We start from the raw sequence: 18,587 nt of genomic DNA on the forward strand, positions 1-18,587 counted from the left end.
AATTACCGAGAAAATAATGACTTAAAATTTTAAATCGTTTCTGTTTTCAAACTGAAATCCACTAAATATACTCATATGAATGTTAGATAAGAAAAAAAAATGAAAGTTTGAATTACTTTTTGAATTTAAAAATGAAAAAGGTTCTTCCTTTTGATTTCTCCTTCATCCTCTTTTAGTGGGTTTCGTTCTCCTCTGTAAGAGTAAGAGTTTGCTTCTATCCCTAGATTCAAGGAGACAAAACCGCTAAAATCAGATTGAAGATTTGCTTTGCTTCATTGGGAGGGTTTAAAGTTGGTGACTTTCTCTCTGTTTCTTCTTCTTCTTCTGCCAAAAGAGGGCTTTTTTTTTATTTGAAAGACTGGGTTGATTTGTTTCGGTTTCGTGGACTCTTATCAATCTTCAGATCGTGCAAAGCTTTAACCTTTACTCTAGGGTTTTGGGTCTTTCTCTTTTTACAGGTTATATGAATCTCAGTTTATTGTTTGAATGTAACTTGTTCTTATGAGCCTTGTAACAATGAAACGGGTAAAAAGCGAATCTTTCAGAGGTGTGTATAGTCCCAGCAGGAGGTTCAAGTTGTCACATTTGTTGCTGGCTACAGCAGGTTTTTACTTGGTTTTCTTAGCCTTTAAGTTCCCACGTTTCATCGAGATGGTCGCTATGTTAGGTGGAGACACTGGTTTAGATGGGACGTTAAGGGATACTGCAGATGTTAGTTTAAGCGGGTCATTACGCAGTGACATGTTGGATAGGAAGCTAGAAGATGAGGAGAGTCAACATGGACCTACTTCTACTGCTCAGAAGTGGCCGCCACCAGAAGAGAAGAAGATGAATGAGTCTAAACCAGTTAAGCAGGTTCCGTTTCGGTACGGTAGAATATCAGGAGAGATCATGAGACGTAGGAACAGAACTAAGCACATGTCTCCTTTTGAAAAAATGGCTGATGAGGCTTGGATGCTCGGATCCAAAGCATGGGAAGATTTGGATACGTTTGAGATGGAGAACATTGAAGAGAGTTCTGTGAACGAAGGAGTGGTGGAATCATCATGCCCTTCTCAGATCTCAATGAGTGGAGATGACTTGAATAAAGCTAACGGGATCATGTTGCTTCCCTGTGGTCTTGCTGCAGGGTCTTCCATTACAATCCTCGGAACTCCACAGCACGCACATGAAGAATCTGTTCCTCAGCGATCGAGGTTCACAAGAGGTGATGGAATGGTTCTGGTTTCACAGTTTATGGTTGAGTTGCAAGGGCTGAAGACAGGGGACGGGGAGTATCCTCCTAAGATTCTTCATCTCAACCCGAGGATCAAAGGTGATTGGAGTCACAGGCCAGTCATTGAACACAATACATGTTATAGAATGCAGTGGGGTGTTGCTCAGAGATGTGATGGGACTCCATCTAAGAAGGACGCAGACATGCTTGGTAAGATCTTTCTTCAATTGCTGTGTAGTTTAAGTTTCTTTTTTGTTCTCTCTTCATCGAAGTATGTGTATGTTTCCAGTTGACGGATTCAGAAGATGTGAGAAGTGGACGAAGAATGACAACACTGACATGGTGGACTCAAAGGAGTCAAAGACAACTTCTTGGTTCAAACGGTTTATAGGACGTGAACAGAAACCAGAAGTCACTTGGTCATTCCCTTTTGCGGAAGGAAGAGTCTTTGTCCTAACTCTGAGAGCTGGAATCGACGGTTTTCATATAAATGTTGGAGGAAGACATGTGACATCATTCCCTTATCGACCGGTATTTTTCATCAGATGGATCATTCTACATGTAAAATGATTTTATTAACGGCTTGATGTATATATTGTGACTTCTGGCTTCTCAGGGATTCACTATAGAGGATGCCACAGGGCTGGCGATAACAGGAGATGTTGATATTCATTCTGTTCATGCTACTTCTCTTTCAACATCACATCCAAGTCTCTCGCCTCAGAAAGCAATAGAATTTTCTCCAGAGTGGAAAGCTCCTCCATTGCCCGGCACTCCTTTTTGCCTTTTCATCGGTGTTCTATCAGCAACTAAGCATTTTTCGGAGCGCATGGCAGTGAGAAAGACATGGATGCAGCATCCTTCTATCAAGTCTTCACATGTAGTAGCCAGATTCTTTGTTGCACTTGTAAGTTCTTACCACCTCTTCTTATTGTGAGAAATTTTACACAGCAGACATCATTGGAACACTGAAGAAACTGAGCGGTTTATCTTTTTTTATTCTATTTTGTAGCATCCAAGAAAGGAAGTTAATGCAATGCTGAAGAAAGAGGCTGAATATTTTGGAGATATTGTGATTCTTCCCTTTATGGATCGCTACGAGCTAGTGGTCCTCAAGACAATTGCTATTTGTGAATTTGGGGTATAGATACTATACTCTGATATGGATCAGTACATTAACAGCTTCTCTCACTGTAGTTATGTTACTGGTTTAGCTGATTATGATGGTCTCTTCTCAGGTCCAGAATGTGACAGCTCCTTACGTAATGAAATGTGACGATGACACATTCATCAGAGTGGAATCAATCTTGAAACAAATCGATGGAGTCTCTCTGGAACAATCTCTCTATATGGGCAATCTAAATCTTCGGCATCGTCCTCTTAGAACTGGCAAGTGGGCAGTTACATGGGAGGTACAGTGGCTTGTTGTTCTTTGCCTTTAACACTCTTGTATGTTTCAGAAGCCAGAAGCTGCTTTAGATGCTAAATGCTGTCTGCTTATTTTACTGTAACAGGAGTGGCCAGAATCTATATATCCTCCTTACGCCAATGGACCTGGATACATAATTTCAAGCAACATTGCTAAATATATAGTTTCTCAGAATTCGAAACAAAAGCTTAGGGTCAGACTCTATCTTATATGCTTACTCTCATCTCCATTTCTTCTTGAAATGACTTTGAGGTAAACTATTTGGATATTGTTGCCACAGTTGTTCAAGATGGAAGATGTGAGCATGGGAATGTGGGTGGAGCAATTCAACGCCACGATGCAGCCTGTGGAGTATTCACACAGTTGGAAGTTTTGTCAATACGGGTGCACTCTGAACTACTACACTGCACATTACCAGTCTCCTAGTCAGATGATCTGCCTGTGGAATAATTTGTTGAAAGGACGAGCTCAATGCTGCAATTTCAGATGACCAAAAGATTCCACTAGTCTGGAGATTTTACATGATTACAGATTTGAAACCTCTTTTTGTATTTTTCCTCGTTGGTGCTAATTGTGGTACACTTACACAATCGGGATAACTGTTTGTTGTTGTACATTTGGTGTCAAGTAATCTCAGAAAGAGTTAAAGGCATTAAACCTAAGGTCACTGTACTAGTACTAATCTGCTGGTCTCTTTATGCTTAGCTTTAGATGTGATTATCGAGATTTGGCTTCCATCAAACTGCATTCGCTTGATCATCTGACGATCATTGGAACAGATCTCTACGTACTGCTGAATTGTCTTCTTGATTTCACATGTCCATAGAGATAAAAAGAAGGCTTGGTTATTTAGCATGCAAGAGTCATGAATTGCTTAGGATCCTGAGCAACATTCATGAATGCTTGAGTAAATAAATCATAAAACAGAGAAATGTTAAGAAGGGTGTGAAAGTCATTAGCAGAAGAAGCTGTTTCTAAAGAAACTCAAAACTCATATTGCTTATAACAAGAAAACTGTAGCGCAAAGTTTTGACCAACTGATCTTTTCATGATCAAATGGGTTTAGAGAAATGCACTTTTTGTTTTATGTGTCACCGTGTTTAATCCTCACGCCAAAACCTCATGGCCGTGAAGTTCTGATACACGGTGAGAATCAATCAATATGAGCAAAGAGACACAGAGAAAGTAGTTCCGTTGAGAATGAGACTGGGAAGCAAAAAAACAGAGCAATGAGAAGCATGAGGGCTTAACAAACGATGAATCAGCAATAAAAAAAGCCTCATGTTTGATTAATCTATAAAGGATGCATCTTTCTTCGGACAGAACATAGCGGCGGCTGTCGAAGTTTTGCTTGGAGACAGACACATCAATAAGGGTTCTGGAAAGTTAACATCATTTTATATGATAAATGCAATCTCCTCGATACTAGTGTAATTTGACGACAATGCCCACACGAAACAGAGCTCACAAGCCTCTGTTCTGCTACCAGTTCCAATGTTAGACAAATGCATAACCCTCTTGCAAAGCTACGGCCTTTCATCGCTCAAGAAACTCAAACAAGTCCACGCCTTTTCAATCCGCCATGGAGTCTCAATCACCAACCCCGAGATGGGTAAACACCTCATCTTCTACCTCGTCTCTCTCCCTCCTCCACCTCCCATGTCCTACGCGCATAAGATCTTCTCCGAGATAGAGAAACCATTCAACGTCTTTATCTGGAACACGTTGATCAGAGGCTACGCAGAGACTTGCGACTCCGTCTCCGCTCTTTCTCTCTTCCGTGAGATGCGAGCCTCTGGTTTGGTGGAGCCGGATACTCACACTTACCCGTTTCTTCTCAAGGCCGTGGCGAAGATGGCGGATGTTCGGTTGGGGGAGACGATTCATTCGGTTGTGATTAGAAGTGGGTTTGGTTCGTTGATCTTCGCTCAGAACTCTCTGCTTCATTTGTATGGTAACTGTGGTGATGTGGATAGTGCCTACAAGGTGTTCGATGAAATGCCTGTGAAGGATCTCGTGGCTTGGAACTCTGTGATTAACGGGTTTGCGGAGAACGGTAAACCGAACGAAGCTTTGGGGCTTTATAGTGAGATGGGTTCTAAGGGGATTAAGCCTGATGGGTTCACTATTGTTGGCTTGTTGTCTGCTTGTGCAAAGATTGGTGCTTTGGCATTGGGTAAGAGAGTCCATGTCTATATGGTCAAAGTGGGTTTGACAGGAAACTTACATTCATGCAATGTTCTCTTAGACTTGTACGCGAGATGTGGGAGAGTGGAAGAAGCTAAAACGCTTTTTAGTGAAATGGTGGAGAAGAACAGTGTCTCCTGGACTACACTGATCGTTGGTTTAGCTGTTAACGGTTTCGGAAAAGAAGCCATTGAGCTTTTCAAGGATATGGAGTCGGAGGAAGGGTTGTTACCGTGTGAGATCACTTTCGTGGGGATCTTATACGCTTGTAGCCATTGCGGGATGGTGGATGAAGGTTTTGAGTATTTCAGGAGGATGAGAGATGAGTATAAGATTGAGCCTAGGATCGAACATTTTGGTTGTATGGTGGATCTGTTAGCTAGAGCTGGAGAAGTGAAGAAAGCGTATGAATACATTATGACAATGCCAATGCAGCCTAATGTTGTTATCTGGAGAACTTTGTTAGGAGCTTGTACTGTTCACGGTGATTCTGACTTAGCAGAGTTAGCTAGGATCAAGATCTTACAGCTAGAACCAAACCACAGCGGCGACTACGTCCTCTTGTCGAATATGTATGCGTCTGAGCAGCGTTGGTCAGACGTGCAGAAGATAAGGAGACAAATGTTAGAAGACGGTGTAAGAAAAGTTCCCGGTCACAGCTTAGTAGAAGTAGGAAACAGAGTTCATGAGTTTCTTATGGGTGATAAGTCTCATCCACAAAGCGAGTTGATATACGCCAAGCTTAAAGAGATGAGTGATAGACTGAGAGTAGAAGGTTACGTGCCGCAGATATCGAACGTGTATGTTGATGTTGAGGAGGAAGAGAAGGAGAATGCTCTTGTGTATCATAGTGAGAAGATTGCTATTGCTTTCATGCTTATAAGTACACCGGAGAGATCACCGATTCGTGTGGTGAAGAATCTTAGAGTTTGTGCAGATTGTCATCTGGCGATTAAGCTTGTGTCTAAGGTTTATGATCGAGAGATTGTTGTAAGAGATCGTAGCAGGTTTCACCATTTTAAAGATGGTTCTTGTTCTTGTCAAGATTACTGGTAATCTAGAAAATAATAATTGTTTTCTACACAAATGTTGTTTAATGTAGGAATTAGATTTGTACAATCTCCCATCATTGATGTCCCAACTATAGCAATTGGCAGGCTTCAGCATTTTTGCGACTAAATTCAGTTTTTGATACATGAATTCGAAATAAGTTTACAAATTATACTCAAACCCTATTAGCTGAACTAGATTTTGACCCGCCCTTTTTATATTTTGTTTTACGTTTTTGTTGAAATTTACTTTTTATATTTGTGTTTTGAATCATATATATGTTTTTCTTTGTATAATATTTATCTTAAATGATTAATAAGAAATTTTAATAATTGTATTAAAATAGTTAGACCACACCTATATCAATAGGTCATGTTTATGTTTTAATAATATTGATGAGGCTTTTACGAAGCTAAACCTAATCCGAACCCGAATGGTTTTTGAACGGCCAAGCATAGCAATCGGTTCTTGTGATAGAACCTTTAGGTGGTAATTTGTAAATTTACGAAGTGCACGTGGGTAAAATATAGTAAAAACAAAATAAAATGGGTGAAATCCAGAAAGTAATAAACTTTAGGGGGTAAAACGAAAACCTATAACCGCGTTTTACACCTATTTATTTTGGCGGGACTAGAAAATTTTGAAGCAAAAAAAAAAAAAAAAAAAGTTGGCGGCTTTCTGATGAAACGTTTTAACCCTCTAAAGCTCCTCGAAGGAGACGCAGAAAGAGAATCGCATTCACTGCTTAACTTATCAGATTGATTCGTTTCACTTAAAATCGAAAGCAGAAGATGGGAGACGTAAGTCACCTGGAGAAGATGGGAAGAGAACTCAAGTGCCCTATTTGGTAAATCTCTTTCTACTCTCTATATTACTCAACGTGTGCGTTTGCCTTGCTGGGTTTGGATTCGAAATCGAGTCTTTATGTTGCCTGAGTATTATTGGGTCTCGGTTTCTTATTATTAGCTCGTAATGGTTTCAACTTTGTTTCGTTGCAGCTTGAGTCTATTTGACTCTGCAGCTTCACTTTCGTGCAACCATGTGTTCTGCAAGTAAGATCCTCTCTCTCTTTTTTGTTTTTCGTTTTAATCTAGTCAGTATTTTAATCACATGTCTTGGATCTCTTAATTTCAGTGGATGCATAGTGAAGTCCATGAAAGTGGATGCTACATGTCCAGTTTGTAAAATCCCATTCCATCGTAGAGGTACTATACTTCTCATGATTTATAAAATTTATCTTTCCTTATCGCTAAAACAAAGCTTTGCAAATGACTTAGACAACTACTTATGATGTTTGGTAGAGATTCGAGGTGCTCCTCATATGGATAGCTTGGTGAGCATTTACAAGAACATGGAAGATGCTTCTGGTGTCCACATGTTTGTTAGCCTGAATATACCATCACCTTCAGGTACTTACTGTTGCCTGTAAGGATGGATGCTTCAGCATTTTGATTATCTTGAATGAAACTGAAGGATCATTTACTTATCAATAGTACTAACTGGACGTTATTGTTTCATTTGATTTTCTGTTTTTTTTTGTTTCCTCTAAGCTGATGCTTAAGAGAGACCGTGGGATATGCTTGTTTTGATTCAAATTCTCGGATTTAATGTGAATGAAGAGATAAGTACGTTCTTAATGTGTGTTCTGCGATTTGTGTCTACAGAAAAAGAAAAGCATGTGGGAGATGCTTCCATTGAAAAGGCTAATGATAAGAAACATCAGGGTTCTAGTAAGAGCCGAATATCCAAGAAGAGAGGGTTTACAAAAAACAAGGAAAAAGATCTTGATCCCCCTGGACCTATTGTTATGAAACCTTCATCCCAAACCAAGAAAAGGGTTCAGTTGTTGCAGAATCAATCTTCTGAAAACTCAACAGAATCTGTTGAGTCAGCTGAGAAACTCAAGGATTCAACTGAAGAAACTGTGATTCGCTTGAATGAGCATACGAGTCTGAATAAAGAAGAAAATATGGCACCCTTCTTTTGGTTGAGAGATGAAAATGATGAGGAGAACTTAAGTCAGCCAGCAGAAAGTGATCCGTTTCTAGACGTTACACCTGTTGATGTTCCTTCTTTCAGCGATTTGAAGGACTCAGATCATGACAGCCCGTCGAAAGTAAGTACTTTTAAACCCAACAGCTTATTTCAATGCTCTCTTCCAGTGCTTCTATTGCACTGAGTTTATAGAGAAAGTGTTTGACCATCTTAGTTCCGGTGGAGATTTTCTTTTGTTCATAATGAATACTGCAACCTCAAGCTTAACATCATCGTACCCTTTGATGTTTGATCCCAGTTCTTCTTTTGTGGTGAGTGTTTCAGGCAGTTGAGCAAGAAAGGCCCAATCCAAAAGACATGTTTGACAGTGAAATGTTTGAGTGGACTCAAAGGCCCTCTTCTCCAGAGATTCTACCTAGTCCTGTGAAGGCCAAGGTATAGGCAGTTCTTTACTCAGATACAGTCAGATGTTTGTTTTCTTTTATAGTTTCTTAACGTCGGTTGAAATTAACTGAAAGATTCAAATCAATTTACAGGCCCTAGGTAAAGATGCGACTCAAATGAATCTACCTAAAGGAGCATCATCCAATAAAAAACGCAAAGCCGGAACTGCAAGAAACACAGTTGCTAAACGACTCGATGGGGTTTCCAAGGAGGACTACGTGGAACCGTCGTTAGGAGCAAGTATTAGTGAGAAACAAGAGACCGGTGGGACTTCTGGCACATCTACCAGGAAGGATGAAAATGTGAAAGCTAAACGAGCTACAAGAAACAAGGGCCAGACTTCACGAGTTCAGGCTGGTGTAAATACACATGTGGAAGCAGAGGCAAAGCAGGGGACAAAGAGGAAACGATCTAGCGTTAAAGTCTCTCCGGATCCCCCAGTTGCTGAATCTAATGAGCTCTCACTTGGAACAGAAGATGTTGGAAAGGGGGATCAGGAACTAACCCATGGTTCAGCTGGTACACAACCCACCGAGAAGTACTCTCTGAGAAAGAGAAGAAAATCAAGTGCATCTTCCTTTCCAAAATATTCTTCTGCTACACAACCGCGTGGCAAGAAAATCCTTAGTGAAGAGTTGAATCAAGTGGAAGATAGACAAGATTTAACTAACCAAAAGAAACCGTCTGTGGATAATGGCACTCATACCATGCAAGTTTCAGAGAAAAGCTCAACGATGAACAAGCCCTCACTTGGAGATAATGCGCTTTTGCGACGATGTGATGGACCTCCAATAAATAAATCCACATGCGCCTTTTGTCAGTCTTCAGAAGACACAGAGGTACTCTTCGCTATCTCACATTGTAGTCCCTGAGGTAGACCTTTTAAATTGGAATGTTATATTGACAGGCATCAGGAGAAATGGCTCACTACCACAGAGGTGAACCTGTCTCTGCAGATTTTAGTGGTGGGTCTAAGGTCATACATGCTCACAAAAACTGTGCTGAATGGTAAGAAATCTGAATAGTAGTAAATGTGTATACATATTCTTTTGATACTCGACTGACTGAATATAAGAAACTTTATTACATTTTCAGGGCTCCAAATGTGTACTTCAACAACCTTACGGCAGTCAACCTTGATGCGGAGCTGACAAGAAGCCGGAGGATAACTTGCAGTAGCTGTGGACTCAAAGGCGCAGCACTTGGCTGTTACAATGCGAGTTGCAAGAGTAGCTTTCATGTGACGTGTGCAAAGCTGATACCAGAATGCAGATGGGACAATGTAAGTGTTGCATATATCATATAGAAGCTCTATATGATAGTCCCTTATACGGTTCTTTTAAACATATGTTTTTGTCAACAGGAAAACTTTGTAATGCTATGCCCTTCGGATGCATCCTCTAAGTTGCCCTGTGAAGAGACTAGTCCTAAAGAAAGAAAACGCAAGCGTACTCCTCCTAAAAGGTATTGTCATTTATTGATTCTAATATTTTGAAAATAGAGTGCTGACAATAACACTCTTTGTATCTATGTATATGCTTTAGGCCACAGCACTCTCAGCCTAATCAAGTATCTGAGAAACCTGACATTAGTGAGCTCCAGAGCAAGCCTTTTCACGGAGTATCCAAGAAACTGGTTCTATGCTGTTCAGGACTTACAGATGAAGAGAAGGTATGGATCTTTTTTCCTCTTTTACTTCATGAAAACCTCTCTACTTCAAAAACTTAAAATTACAAAAAATGGCTTTGGATTGCAGAGTGTGATTTCGGAATTTGCTGAAGTGTCTGGAGTTACCATCTCGAGAAAATGGGAGCCAAGAGTTACACATATCATTGCATCAATCAACGATAATGGAGCCTGCAAAAGGACCCTCAAATTCATGATGGGGGTCTTGGAGGGGAAATGGATTCTAAGCATTGATTGTAAGTATTATCATTCTATCAGGAAGGAAACATGTATGTTTGAGATTTGATCAAATCAACAATTTGTTAAACTGTCTGTATATCTTTTCTTGCAGGGATCAAGGCCTGTATGAATAACAGAGAATATGTAACCGAGGAGCCATATGAGATTTCGACAGATGTTCATGGAACACGACAAGGACCTTATATTGGAAGACAAAGAGCTTTGAAGAAGGTTAGCTTTGTCTCTCTCTATAAGTAAATGAGATTTCCATATACTTACATCTAAATGGTTTCAATAACAAATATGCAGGAACCAAAACTTTTTAATGGGCTGAAGTTTTACATAATGGGAGATTTCGAGGTTGCTTACAAAGGGTATCTTCAAGATATGATTGTAGCAGCAGGTGGGACTATTCTGCGCAGGCGACCCATTTCTAATGATGATAGTGAAGCTTCGACGATCATAGTGTTTAGTGTTGAGCCAAGCAAGAAGAAAACTCTGACACAAAGAAGATTTGATGCTGAAGCCCTGGCTAAGTCTTCTAGAGCAAGAGCTGCAAGCAGTTCATGGGTCTTGGATTCTATTGCAGGTTGCCAAATTCTAGACTTGATATAATAAAATTGTGAGACCACATCTTGGGATCGTTTACTTCCGTACAAGTTGAGGAAATCGTTTACTTCCGTACCAAATTCTAGACTTGATATAATAAAATTCTAAAACTTGTTATTTGAGGAAATCTTCCTTGAACCTATGCTTTTACTATTTTTGTGTATAAAAGAGAACTTCATATTTGTAACAAAATCAAAACATACAACAAGAATGCTGCCAAAAAGAGATGAGATAAAATTGTGAAATCTCTCAGCTTCTGAGTTACAACTCCCAAAGGCTTTATTGTAATATGCTGTTTCTGATTCTAAACAAGTGTGTAAGCTCAGAAAACTCTTACAACTCAAGTTACTCAACTAATAGAATACTCATCCTCTGTGAGAACACTTTGAAGTGGCTTAGTGAGGTTTTGGAACGAAACCATCAACTGCGAAATTTCTAGTGGCTGAAGGAATGGCTAAGCGTATTCCATCTAGCTCTGGTTTTGCTATGACTTGACATCCCAATCTTGACCTAAGAAAACACCATTTTTGATGGAAGATATCAACAACATTTTCAATGCAACCCAAATGAAACCATTAAAAGAGTAAGAGAGAATGAACTCACGTTTCTGTTAACCCAAAAGCAAGATCCAGCATATCATTCTCTTCATCTGTTGGTTCTTCGAGTTTGTTGTAGTATTCCGTGTCCTAATTTTCAATCACAGTTGTTAACTATTTGGTGAAACACAATGCATGATCAATTTATGTAGGTGAGTGACTGCAAAGTAAAGTAAGAGAGACTTTTACCATAACAATCACATGGCACGTGGAACAGGCTAGAGAACATTCACAAGCCCCTGAAAATTTAGAAAAACCAAGTAGTTACTATCTTCGTTTAAGCGAAAAAAAAGTATATGATTAGACAAAACAAAACAAAAAGAAAGATGAAATGAAGAGAGAATCGTACCTTCAAGTTCTATATCATTTTCGTGAGCAGCTTCAAGGATGTTCATTCCAACTGGGACCTTTATATGAATCTCCTCTCCATCTTTATCAACAAAGATAACGTTTATCCTGTATACAAATTCTCGTGTCAACATTTGATGTTGTCAAGAGTTGAAATGTTTTATGAGATGAATCTGAACTTACTTTTCCGTTTCAGAGATAGTGCTGAACGACGTACAAAGATTATAGTTACTTGAGAAAAAGGCTTGCTGAAACGTCCTAGACTGCCTCTGAGTTACAGCCTTGTCAACAAAGAATGAAAGAAAGAGCGGAGATATCAAAAAACAAGATAAACTTTCGTCAGAGAAAACTATGAAGCCAAAACACGTAAGAGGCATAAGATACATATCAAGCCTTTGGTCAGCTCGTGGGAGCCAAAACAAAACTCTCTATTGATTGCATAACTCTAGTTAGCTATAATCAATTTCCACGAAATCCGAAAAGATCTATAGTCTTTTCATAGTTAGCTAGACTACAAAGCCAACATTAGTTTCAACAGAGCTTGTCTGATCAAAGAAACAAGTAAGATGCATACAGGACAGAGCTCAGACTAACCGAAGATTGCAGATATTGGCTATAAGACCTTTGTAAAACCCGCATCCCAGATACTGAGAAATGCCTCTCTGCCCAAAGCATTAGTAAACAGAGTTAAATGTCACAGTGAATATTAGCTTTGCGTTCATGACCAAAAAGCAAAAGAGAAGAAAGGTAAATACCTCTAGGAAGCTCTTTAACAATGCGAGAACCTAATCTTGATAGCCTATGGAAGAGCATGATTCCTTCCGTGACAAAATCTCAGCTAAATAAATAGAAAAATTAACATAAATGAGTGCAAGCAAGAATCTAAACATTTGGAAAGAGAATCAAACTGCGTAACAGAGGAACGCAGAGAAGAAAGAAAAGGTTACTACTTTTATAGATGATTCGACGAAAGAAAGAGCCTTTTCCTTTTCAGTGATTGAAGATTGATGGAGGATATGAGAGGACTTAGGGTTCGTGCGTGGACAAGGACAAACTCAGTTTCCCCAGCTTTCCACTGGTTTATTCCTTTTTCATATTTTCTTAAAACCAAACAGAACCAAACCGGGTCAGACCAGTTAGTAACCATTTAATCTCAATAACACTTGCTGTCTTGCTCCATGCCACTTTGATACCTGCGCTAAATTTATATGAAAATTATTTAAAAAATATTGTACAAAAAAAATTTTATATTATTGATCGAATTAATATATTTGGTCCTTAAACATTTTTTTTTAAAAAAAATTCGTTAATTACATAATTTGTTTACTAATGAACTGATATCATTTTAAAAAATATTTTAGATCAAAAAATTATTTATCGCATAAAAACCTAACGTTTAGGTCGAAGAATCTCACGCCTATTATTTCGTTACAATGAAACTATATCAACTCGATTTTATATCATGATTTAGCAATTTTAAAGCAAATTATGGTTATGAGAATTTTACGTTCGTTTTACGTTCACTTGCCAATCCTATCTATCTTCGATATTTTTTTTCTTTTTGTGTCATTTTGGTTATTGCTCGATATAAATATTGATTTTTGAGCTTATTCTTATTTCTTTCTTTTATTTTGGCATGAGATTTAGAAAATGTTTAAGATTCAAAATTATTAAAGAGATACATACTTAGGTTAAGATCTGCCTTTGTGCAGAATAAATACTTATTTTATATTTTTCTGCATAATATGAAATAATAAAATAATAATTATATATTAAATAACTAAGAAATCAGTTACTATTATGTAATAAATTGGGTTGCACATATAAATCAAATGACCGCTCTTGTTTATTCGCAACCATTTTTGAATAAATAAATCAAAATAATCAATCTTATCTATCGTATATGATATATAATTAAATTTAAACAATATGAAGTATATATATATATTAACATAAACACCTACTAAAATAAAATTATTTATTTATATGATTTTATTATCATTGTATCTTATTATAGAAAAAAATTTAAACATTGATCACAAAAGTTTATGTGAGACTTTTAACAGTTTTAGTAATTTATACTCGTTTTGAAAAATTCAAAATACAACATATACAAAAAAATCTAAATTTTTAATATATGATTAATACAATTGTGTAATTTATTTTAATAGTAAAGAGTTAAACAAAAAATGATAGAAAGCATACAGATTATTAGCAAATCTTCATTATTTAAAATCATTAATTACCATATATATCATAATCACATTGGGTAATTCCGTAGGTTTTATTTAAGGAAATAATATATAATAAATAGCCACTTTGTTTTAGTTAATATCATATGATATCATATAGTTGGTATTAAATGTTTCTAGTGAGATATAAAAATCGAATTGGACCAACATGTTTTTCAATTTCAATGTGAGGCTGATACGTATGATTAATTAACTACCTAATTAATTGACACATAAGTAATGAGTTTTTTTTAATTATTACAAAATTGATGTTAAGTCTTTTCAAATGTTCCTGAGTTAATATAGAGGCGATAAGAAAATGTACCAAAACCAATAAGACACATAAGCTTCTTCTATGAAACTCTTCAAGTTTTCACAGAGAACAACTCTTTAACAAGAAGGGGTGGTTCGAAACACAAACAAAAATTAGGACTGTCCGGTTTGGTTTTATAATTGTGAACTGCTTCTTGGGTCAATTTGGGCCGGTTTGAAACACAAATTGAAATTAGAAGGACTGTCCGGTTTGATTTGTATAATTGAAATTGGATTGATTCTCTGATAAGTTTGGGCCATTGATATTATGACCGGCCCAAGCGATAACACTCAATAAACCCAACACAAACTAATAATTATTCAACGCCATAGTCTTCTTCTTCATTCTCCATCTCTCCCTCGAACACCCTTCTCATATCGTCGATTAATTCCTCTCAGGTAAGATTTATTGATTTTCCTCTTAGATCACTCGTGAATTTCGCAACAGTCCTTGAATCGTATGTAAACATGAGTTTTCTCTGTTTTTTTTTTTGTCGATCTCAAAAGACAGACCTAGCCCTGAATTTGAGACTCTATCATAGCCTTTTTGATGAAGGGCCTCAAAGATTTTGGATTCGAAATGACGCCTTAGGCAGAGTTTAGATGTAGGGCCGTGTTATCAATTTAGTGTTTTGATTTGTTGAATACTACTCTATTGAATGGCTTTGTTTTTTTTTTGTTTTTTTTTTTTTATCAGGATGTGCTTCCAGATTCATGTGTTGTGATCTCATTATAACGAGTTTTTGTGTGGATTTTGCAGTATCATGTTGACGGAAACACCATTTAGGCCAAGAGAGAAGCTTCTGGAGAAGCAGAGGTTGTTCCAGAGCATCCATAGGCACACTTACCTCAAAGGACCCATGGACAAGATCACCTCCGTTGCCATTCCTCTTGCCTTGGCTGCCTCTTCCCTCTACATGATTGTAAGCTTCTCTGCCCAGTTGATTCATTTCAGAGCTCATTGCCATGTTTTTTTAAATCAATTATGTTGAGTGTTTTTAATTAGCTTGAAGTGGAGAAGTGTCGCAGTTTAAAACTTGTTACTTCCAGTCGATAGTTTTTTTTGCTAAAAGTCTGAATTGCCCTAATGGTGTTTTTTTAGATGTATTGACTCTGCTTTCTTATAGCTATGTTCATCATCTAACAATGGAATATTTGTGTGGGTGGGTATAGGGAACAGGAATCTACAACATGTCCAATGGAATCGGGAAGAAGGAATAAGCACAGTTTCCCCTCCTTTCTTTCTTTTTTATCCGTTTTTTTTTTTACGCTTTGGGAAGTTTCTCTATGTATATCCAGTGGCTGCCATATGCGGTTGCAGACTAATTGGGTTGTACTGGTCTTCTTCCTCTTGATGCAGTGTATTTCCCTTTTTCCAAATAATTGCTTAGTTGCAGATAATGTCAAAAGCTGAAGGATGTTTGATGTTATAAAGTCCCAATGGTTTCATTTGCTTTTATGAGATTTGAATTCTTTTCTTCCGACTTCTACTTAACTTCGTAACCATATGTGACCTACTCACATGATTTTGGGCTAAAACGTCGGGTTAAACTGGTGGTGGTGATGGTGGTTCTTAAACAAAAACTAAGGAATTAGTAAGAAGATCATGGCTTGTACTTCATCCCTGCAGTTCCGCTCATATCCACGCCATCGAACATGGGTGCCCACAATATTGAAGTATGAGATACTTGTTCATTGTTTAATACCAAATGGAAGGCAAACCGGTTTATTTTCTATTCAATTTAGCCTTTTGAATCAACTGTTATTGGTTACATATCTACTGGAAAAAAAAATACATCTTAACAATACCTCTGGTTTTGTCTTTTGAGAAATCAAAACAGAGGAGGAATACTCTGTTCGTTCCTGAAGAAATTGGTTGGATCGATCTTCCCTTTAACCAAACCCAACTTCTTGAAGTTACCTCTGTAATACTTCTCACCCCATACCCTAGCATCTTCAAAGCTTGTGTTGATTCTTGTGTTGTTTCCCAAATCAAGATCTCTGTAGTTCAAATAAGCTCCTCTAGGCGATGAAGAGACATAAGGAGTCATGTAGTCGTAAAGCATTCTCATCCACATGACGTGCTTGTTCGTCTCCTCGACTGTATTCACTCTCCACTTCACCATGTACTGTATGTTGTAAATGTTCCCTCTCCTGTGTGGATATGGAGACTCGCTTTCTGATATCTCGTTTATTTTCCCACCCAATGGCTCTAGAATCATGAGTGGAGTCTCTTTCTCGAGAAACCTTTTGGTCACTTCTTCGAAAACGTTTTCAGGAATTGGGTTTTGAACAAAGTCTGACTTTGCTTTGATGTAAAGATCCTCGTATCTTAGGTCCCTGTTGAGCAGTGTCTCTAACGGTTGTCCTGACTTCCAGATGAAGAACATTACCGATTCGATCCAGCTCATTTCCTTGCAGTCTTGAGCTTGTACTCCGAGTTCAGGAAACTTCTGGTTCATCAGAGGAATCAATCTATCGACTCCACCAAGAAACAAAGCTTGGAAAGCAGTTTGCACTCTTCTTTGACCTCCTCCTTTAGTGTTGTCGATTATGACTCTGATGAAGAGATCTTCGTCTACCTCTGCTCCTATGTACTGCCACCGATGAACAAGCTTGTTCATGCTGGCTCCCATTGAATGACTTATGAAGCAAGTTACCTTCTCAGGAACCCTAGCGAGCTTAACTTTCCATGACAACACTACACCAAAACTCGCTGCTCCTCCTCCTCTTAGAGCCCAAAACACGTCCTCTCCCATCGTTCTCCTGTTGAGGATTCTCCCGTTCACGTCCATCAAACGCGCGTCCACAACGCTGTCAGACGCTAAACCGTGTTTTCTCATCATTGCACCGAGTCCACCGCCGCTGAAATGCCCACCAACTCCGACACTTGGACATGTCCCTGCGGCGAAGGCGTGGACCTTGCTGGTTTTGGCGATTTTGTAGTAGAGTTCGCCGAGTGTTGCTCCGGATTGGATCCATGCAGTTTCTTCCGTGAGGTTGATGGTGATGGAGCGGAGGTTAACGAGGTTGAGGATTATGAAGGGTGATAGTGAGAGGTAAGAGAGGCCTTCGTAGTCGTGACCACCACTTAGGGTTCTTACTTGCACGCCAAGTTTCTTGCTGCATAGTATTGCTTTCTTGATTTCGGATTCGGATTTTGGTTTGAGGGTCAGGATCGGCTTTAGGCTTGTGAAATTCAAGTTGAGGAAACTTGAGTCTGGAGATGAAGACTCCGAAAAGGCGGTGTCGATTCTGGAACCTGATGTGTAGTTAGTGAGATTGTTGGGGTTTTTGGAGTTTGTTGACAAGCAGCTTTCAAGCTGTTCTTTTGTCGGAACAGAATTGACACGTTCAGCTAAGAAGAATAGAAACAGACACAAAGCTAGGTCTCTCATGTTTGTTTGTTTCTTGTGTTTGAAGTCTCAGACAAATAAGAAGTAGTGTACTTGATCTTTGTCTGGTTTAGAGAGTTTCTTGAGACTTGTGTTGACAGACTGGATGAGTTGCAATAAAGAAAGCTCTAGCAGAATACAAAGATTTCAGTTTCAAGGGTGTTTATTTGAATTGAATATTTAATAGACGTCATTCGAAATATAATATGATTATCTTGACGAGTAGCTAAAACAAACGTTTAAGCTAAGAGTCAAAAATGTAGGCATTTTCAAAGTTGTGATCTGGAATAGTAACAACCAATATATGTGAACTACGCGTTCTATCAAATTATTGCAGTTTACTAAACGTGGAGTTAAGTACGTACTTCCTCTTCTCGTCCCATTTTTACAGAAAGTTTTGACCAAAAGAGCGTGTGAAGGTTAAAGAATTATAAATATTTTTTTCACAAAATAATTGCTATGTAACATTTACACAAAGTAAAACAATAAATTCTGTAACATTATGCATAATGAGACGACAAGGAATATTACTGATCTAGTCGATAATCATTAGAGACGGTCACCGATCCAAGTGATTTGAGACGGTTATCGTCTATTGGCCAGCAACAATCTCAAGCTTCCAAAACGGGTACCCAATAGTGATATAAAGAGGTTTTGAAAGCTTGGATTTGAGTTAAGAACTGATTGTAGTATATAGTAAGGGAGATTTCAAGGGGTAAAAAAACTCACATCATACAAGGCTTGATGTCAACTCTACGACCATACTGAAAATGTGTCACCGGTCTTACTATCTGGAAGTCTGCGGTGATGCGTTGAATTGAATGATTAGTGTTAAAATTGGGTTCCTCGTCGTTGTCACAACAGCTTGTA

General features: G+C 38.3%; 6 protein-coding genes across 6 annotated transcripts; 4 read left to right on the forward strand and 2 right to left on the reverse strand.

Annotated features, from left to right (window-relative positions):
* Nucleotides 1-113: 113 nt before the first annotated feature.
* Nucleotides 114-3,307, forward strand: LOC111212202 (hydroxyproline O-galactosyltransferase GALT2-like). The gene is made up of 7 exons (XM_022713646.2): nt 114-1,426; nt 1,506-1,747; nt 1,833-2,123; nt 2,229-2,357; nt 2,455-2,628; nt 2,731-2,838; nt 2,926-3,307. Exons 1-7 carry the CDS (start codon nt 502-504, stop codon nt 3,133-3,135), a joined length of 2,079 nt encoding a protein of 692 aa, XP_022569367.2. The 5' UTR covers nt 114-501; the 3' UTR covers nt 3,136-3,307.
* A 612-nt stretch (nt 3,308-3,919) lies between these two features.
* On the forward strand, nt 3,920-5,951 carry LOC106388255 (pentatricopeptide repeat-containing protein At4g21065). The gene has a single exon (XM_013828284.3). The coding sequence runs from the start codon at nt 4,140-4,142 to the stop codon at nt 5,886-5,888; it is 1,749 nt and encodes a 582-aa protein (XP_013683738.2). The 5' UTR covers nt 3,920-4,139; the 3' UTR covers nt 5,889-5,951.
* Nucleotides 5,952-6,540: 589 nt separating this feature from the next.
* LOC111212205 (protein BREAST CANCER SUSCEPTIBILITY 1 homolog) lies at nt 6,541-10,973 on the forward strand. The gene is made up of 14 exons (XM_022713648.2): nt 6,541-6,729; nt 6,881-6,934; nt 7,017-7,087; nt 7,184-7,291; nt 7,547-7,998; nt 8,202-8,312; nt 8,414-9,160; nt 9,229-9,329; nt 9,417-9,603; nt 9,685-9,785; nt 9,866-9,992; nt 10,078-10,243; nt 10,339-10,457; nt 10,536-10,973. Exons 1-14 carry the CDS (start codon nt 6,674-6,676, stop codon nt 10,839-10,841), a joined length of 2,706 nt encoding a protein of 901 aa, XP_022569369.2. The 5' UTR covers nt 6,541-6,673; the 3' UTR covers nt 10,842-10,973.
* A 73-nt stretch (nt 10,974-11,046) lies between these two features.
* LOC106388258 (adrenodoxin-like protein 2, mitochondrial) lies at nt 11,047-12,887 on the reverse strand. Its single transcript, XM_048745586.1, has 8 exons — nt 12,730-12,887; nt 12,535-12,617; nt 12,374-12,441; nt 11,963-12,060; nt 11,781-11,887; nt 11,621-11,670; nt 11,439-11,521; nt 11,047-11,345 (listed from the first exon to the last, which is right to left on the reverse strand). Exons 2-8 carry the CDS (start codon nt 12,590-12,592, stop codon nt 11,231-11,233), a joined length of 579 nt encoding a protein of 192 aa, XP_048601543.1. The 5' UTR covers nt 12,593-12,617; nt 12,730-12,887; the 3' UTR covers nt 11,047-11,230.
* Nucleotides 12,888-14,610: 1,723 nt separating this feature from the next.
* Nucleotides 14,611-15,781, forward strand: BNAC01G12490D. The gene is made up of 3 exons (XM_022713647.2): nt 14,611-14,721; nt 15,083-15,245; nt 15,496-15,781. The coding sequence occupies exons 2-3, from the start codon at nt 15,087-15,089 to the stop codon at nt 15,541-15,543; spliced, it is 207 nt and encodes a 68-aa protein (XP_022569368.1). The 5' UTR covers nt 14,611-14,721; nt 15,083-15,086; the 3' UTR covers nt 15,544-15,781.
* LOC106373623 (berberine bridge enzyme-like 22) lies at nt 15,575-17,865 on the reverse strand. The gene has a single exon (XM_013813775.3). It carries the CDS (start codon nt 17,718-17,720, stop codon nt 16,155-16,157), a length of 1,566 nt encoding a protein of 521 aa, XP_013669229.2. The 5' UTR covers nt 17,721-17,865; the 3' UTR covers nt 15,575-16,154.
* Between the last annotated feature and the right edge of the window lie 722 nt (nt 17,866-18,587).

Source organism: Brassica napus, chromosome C1 (assembly GCF_020379485.1).
Source record: "Brassica napus cultivar Da-Ae chromosome C1, Da-Ae, whole genome shotgun sequence".
NCBI lineage: Eukaryota > Viridiplantae > Streptophyta > Magnoliopsida > Brassicales > Brassicaceae > Brassica > Brassica napus.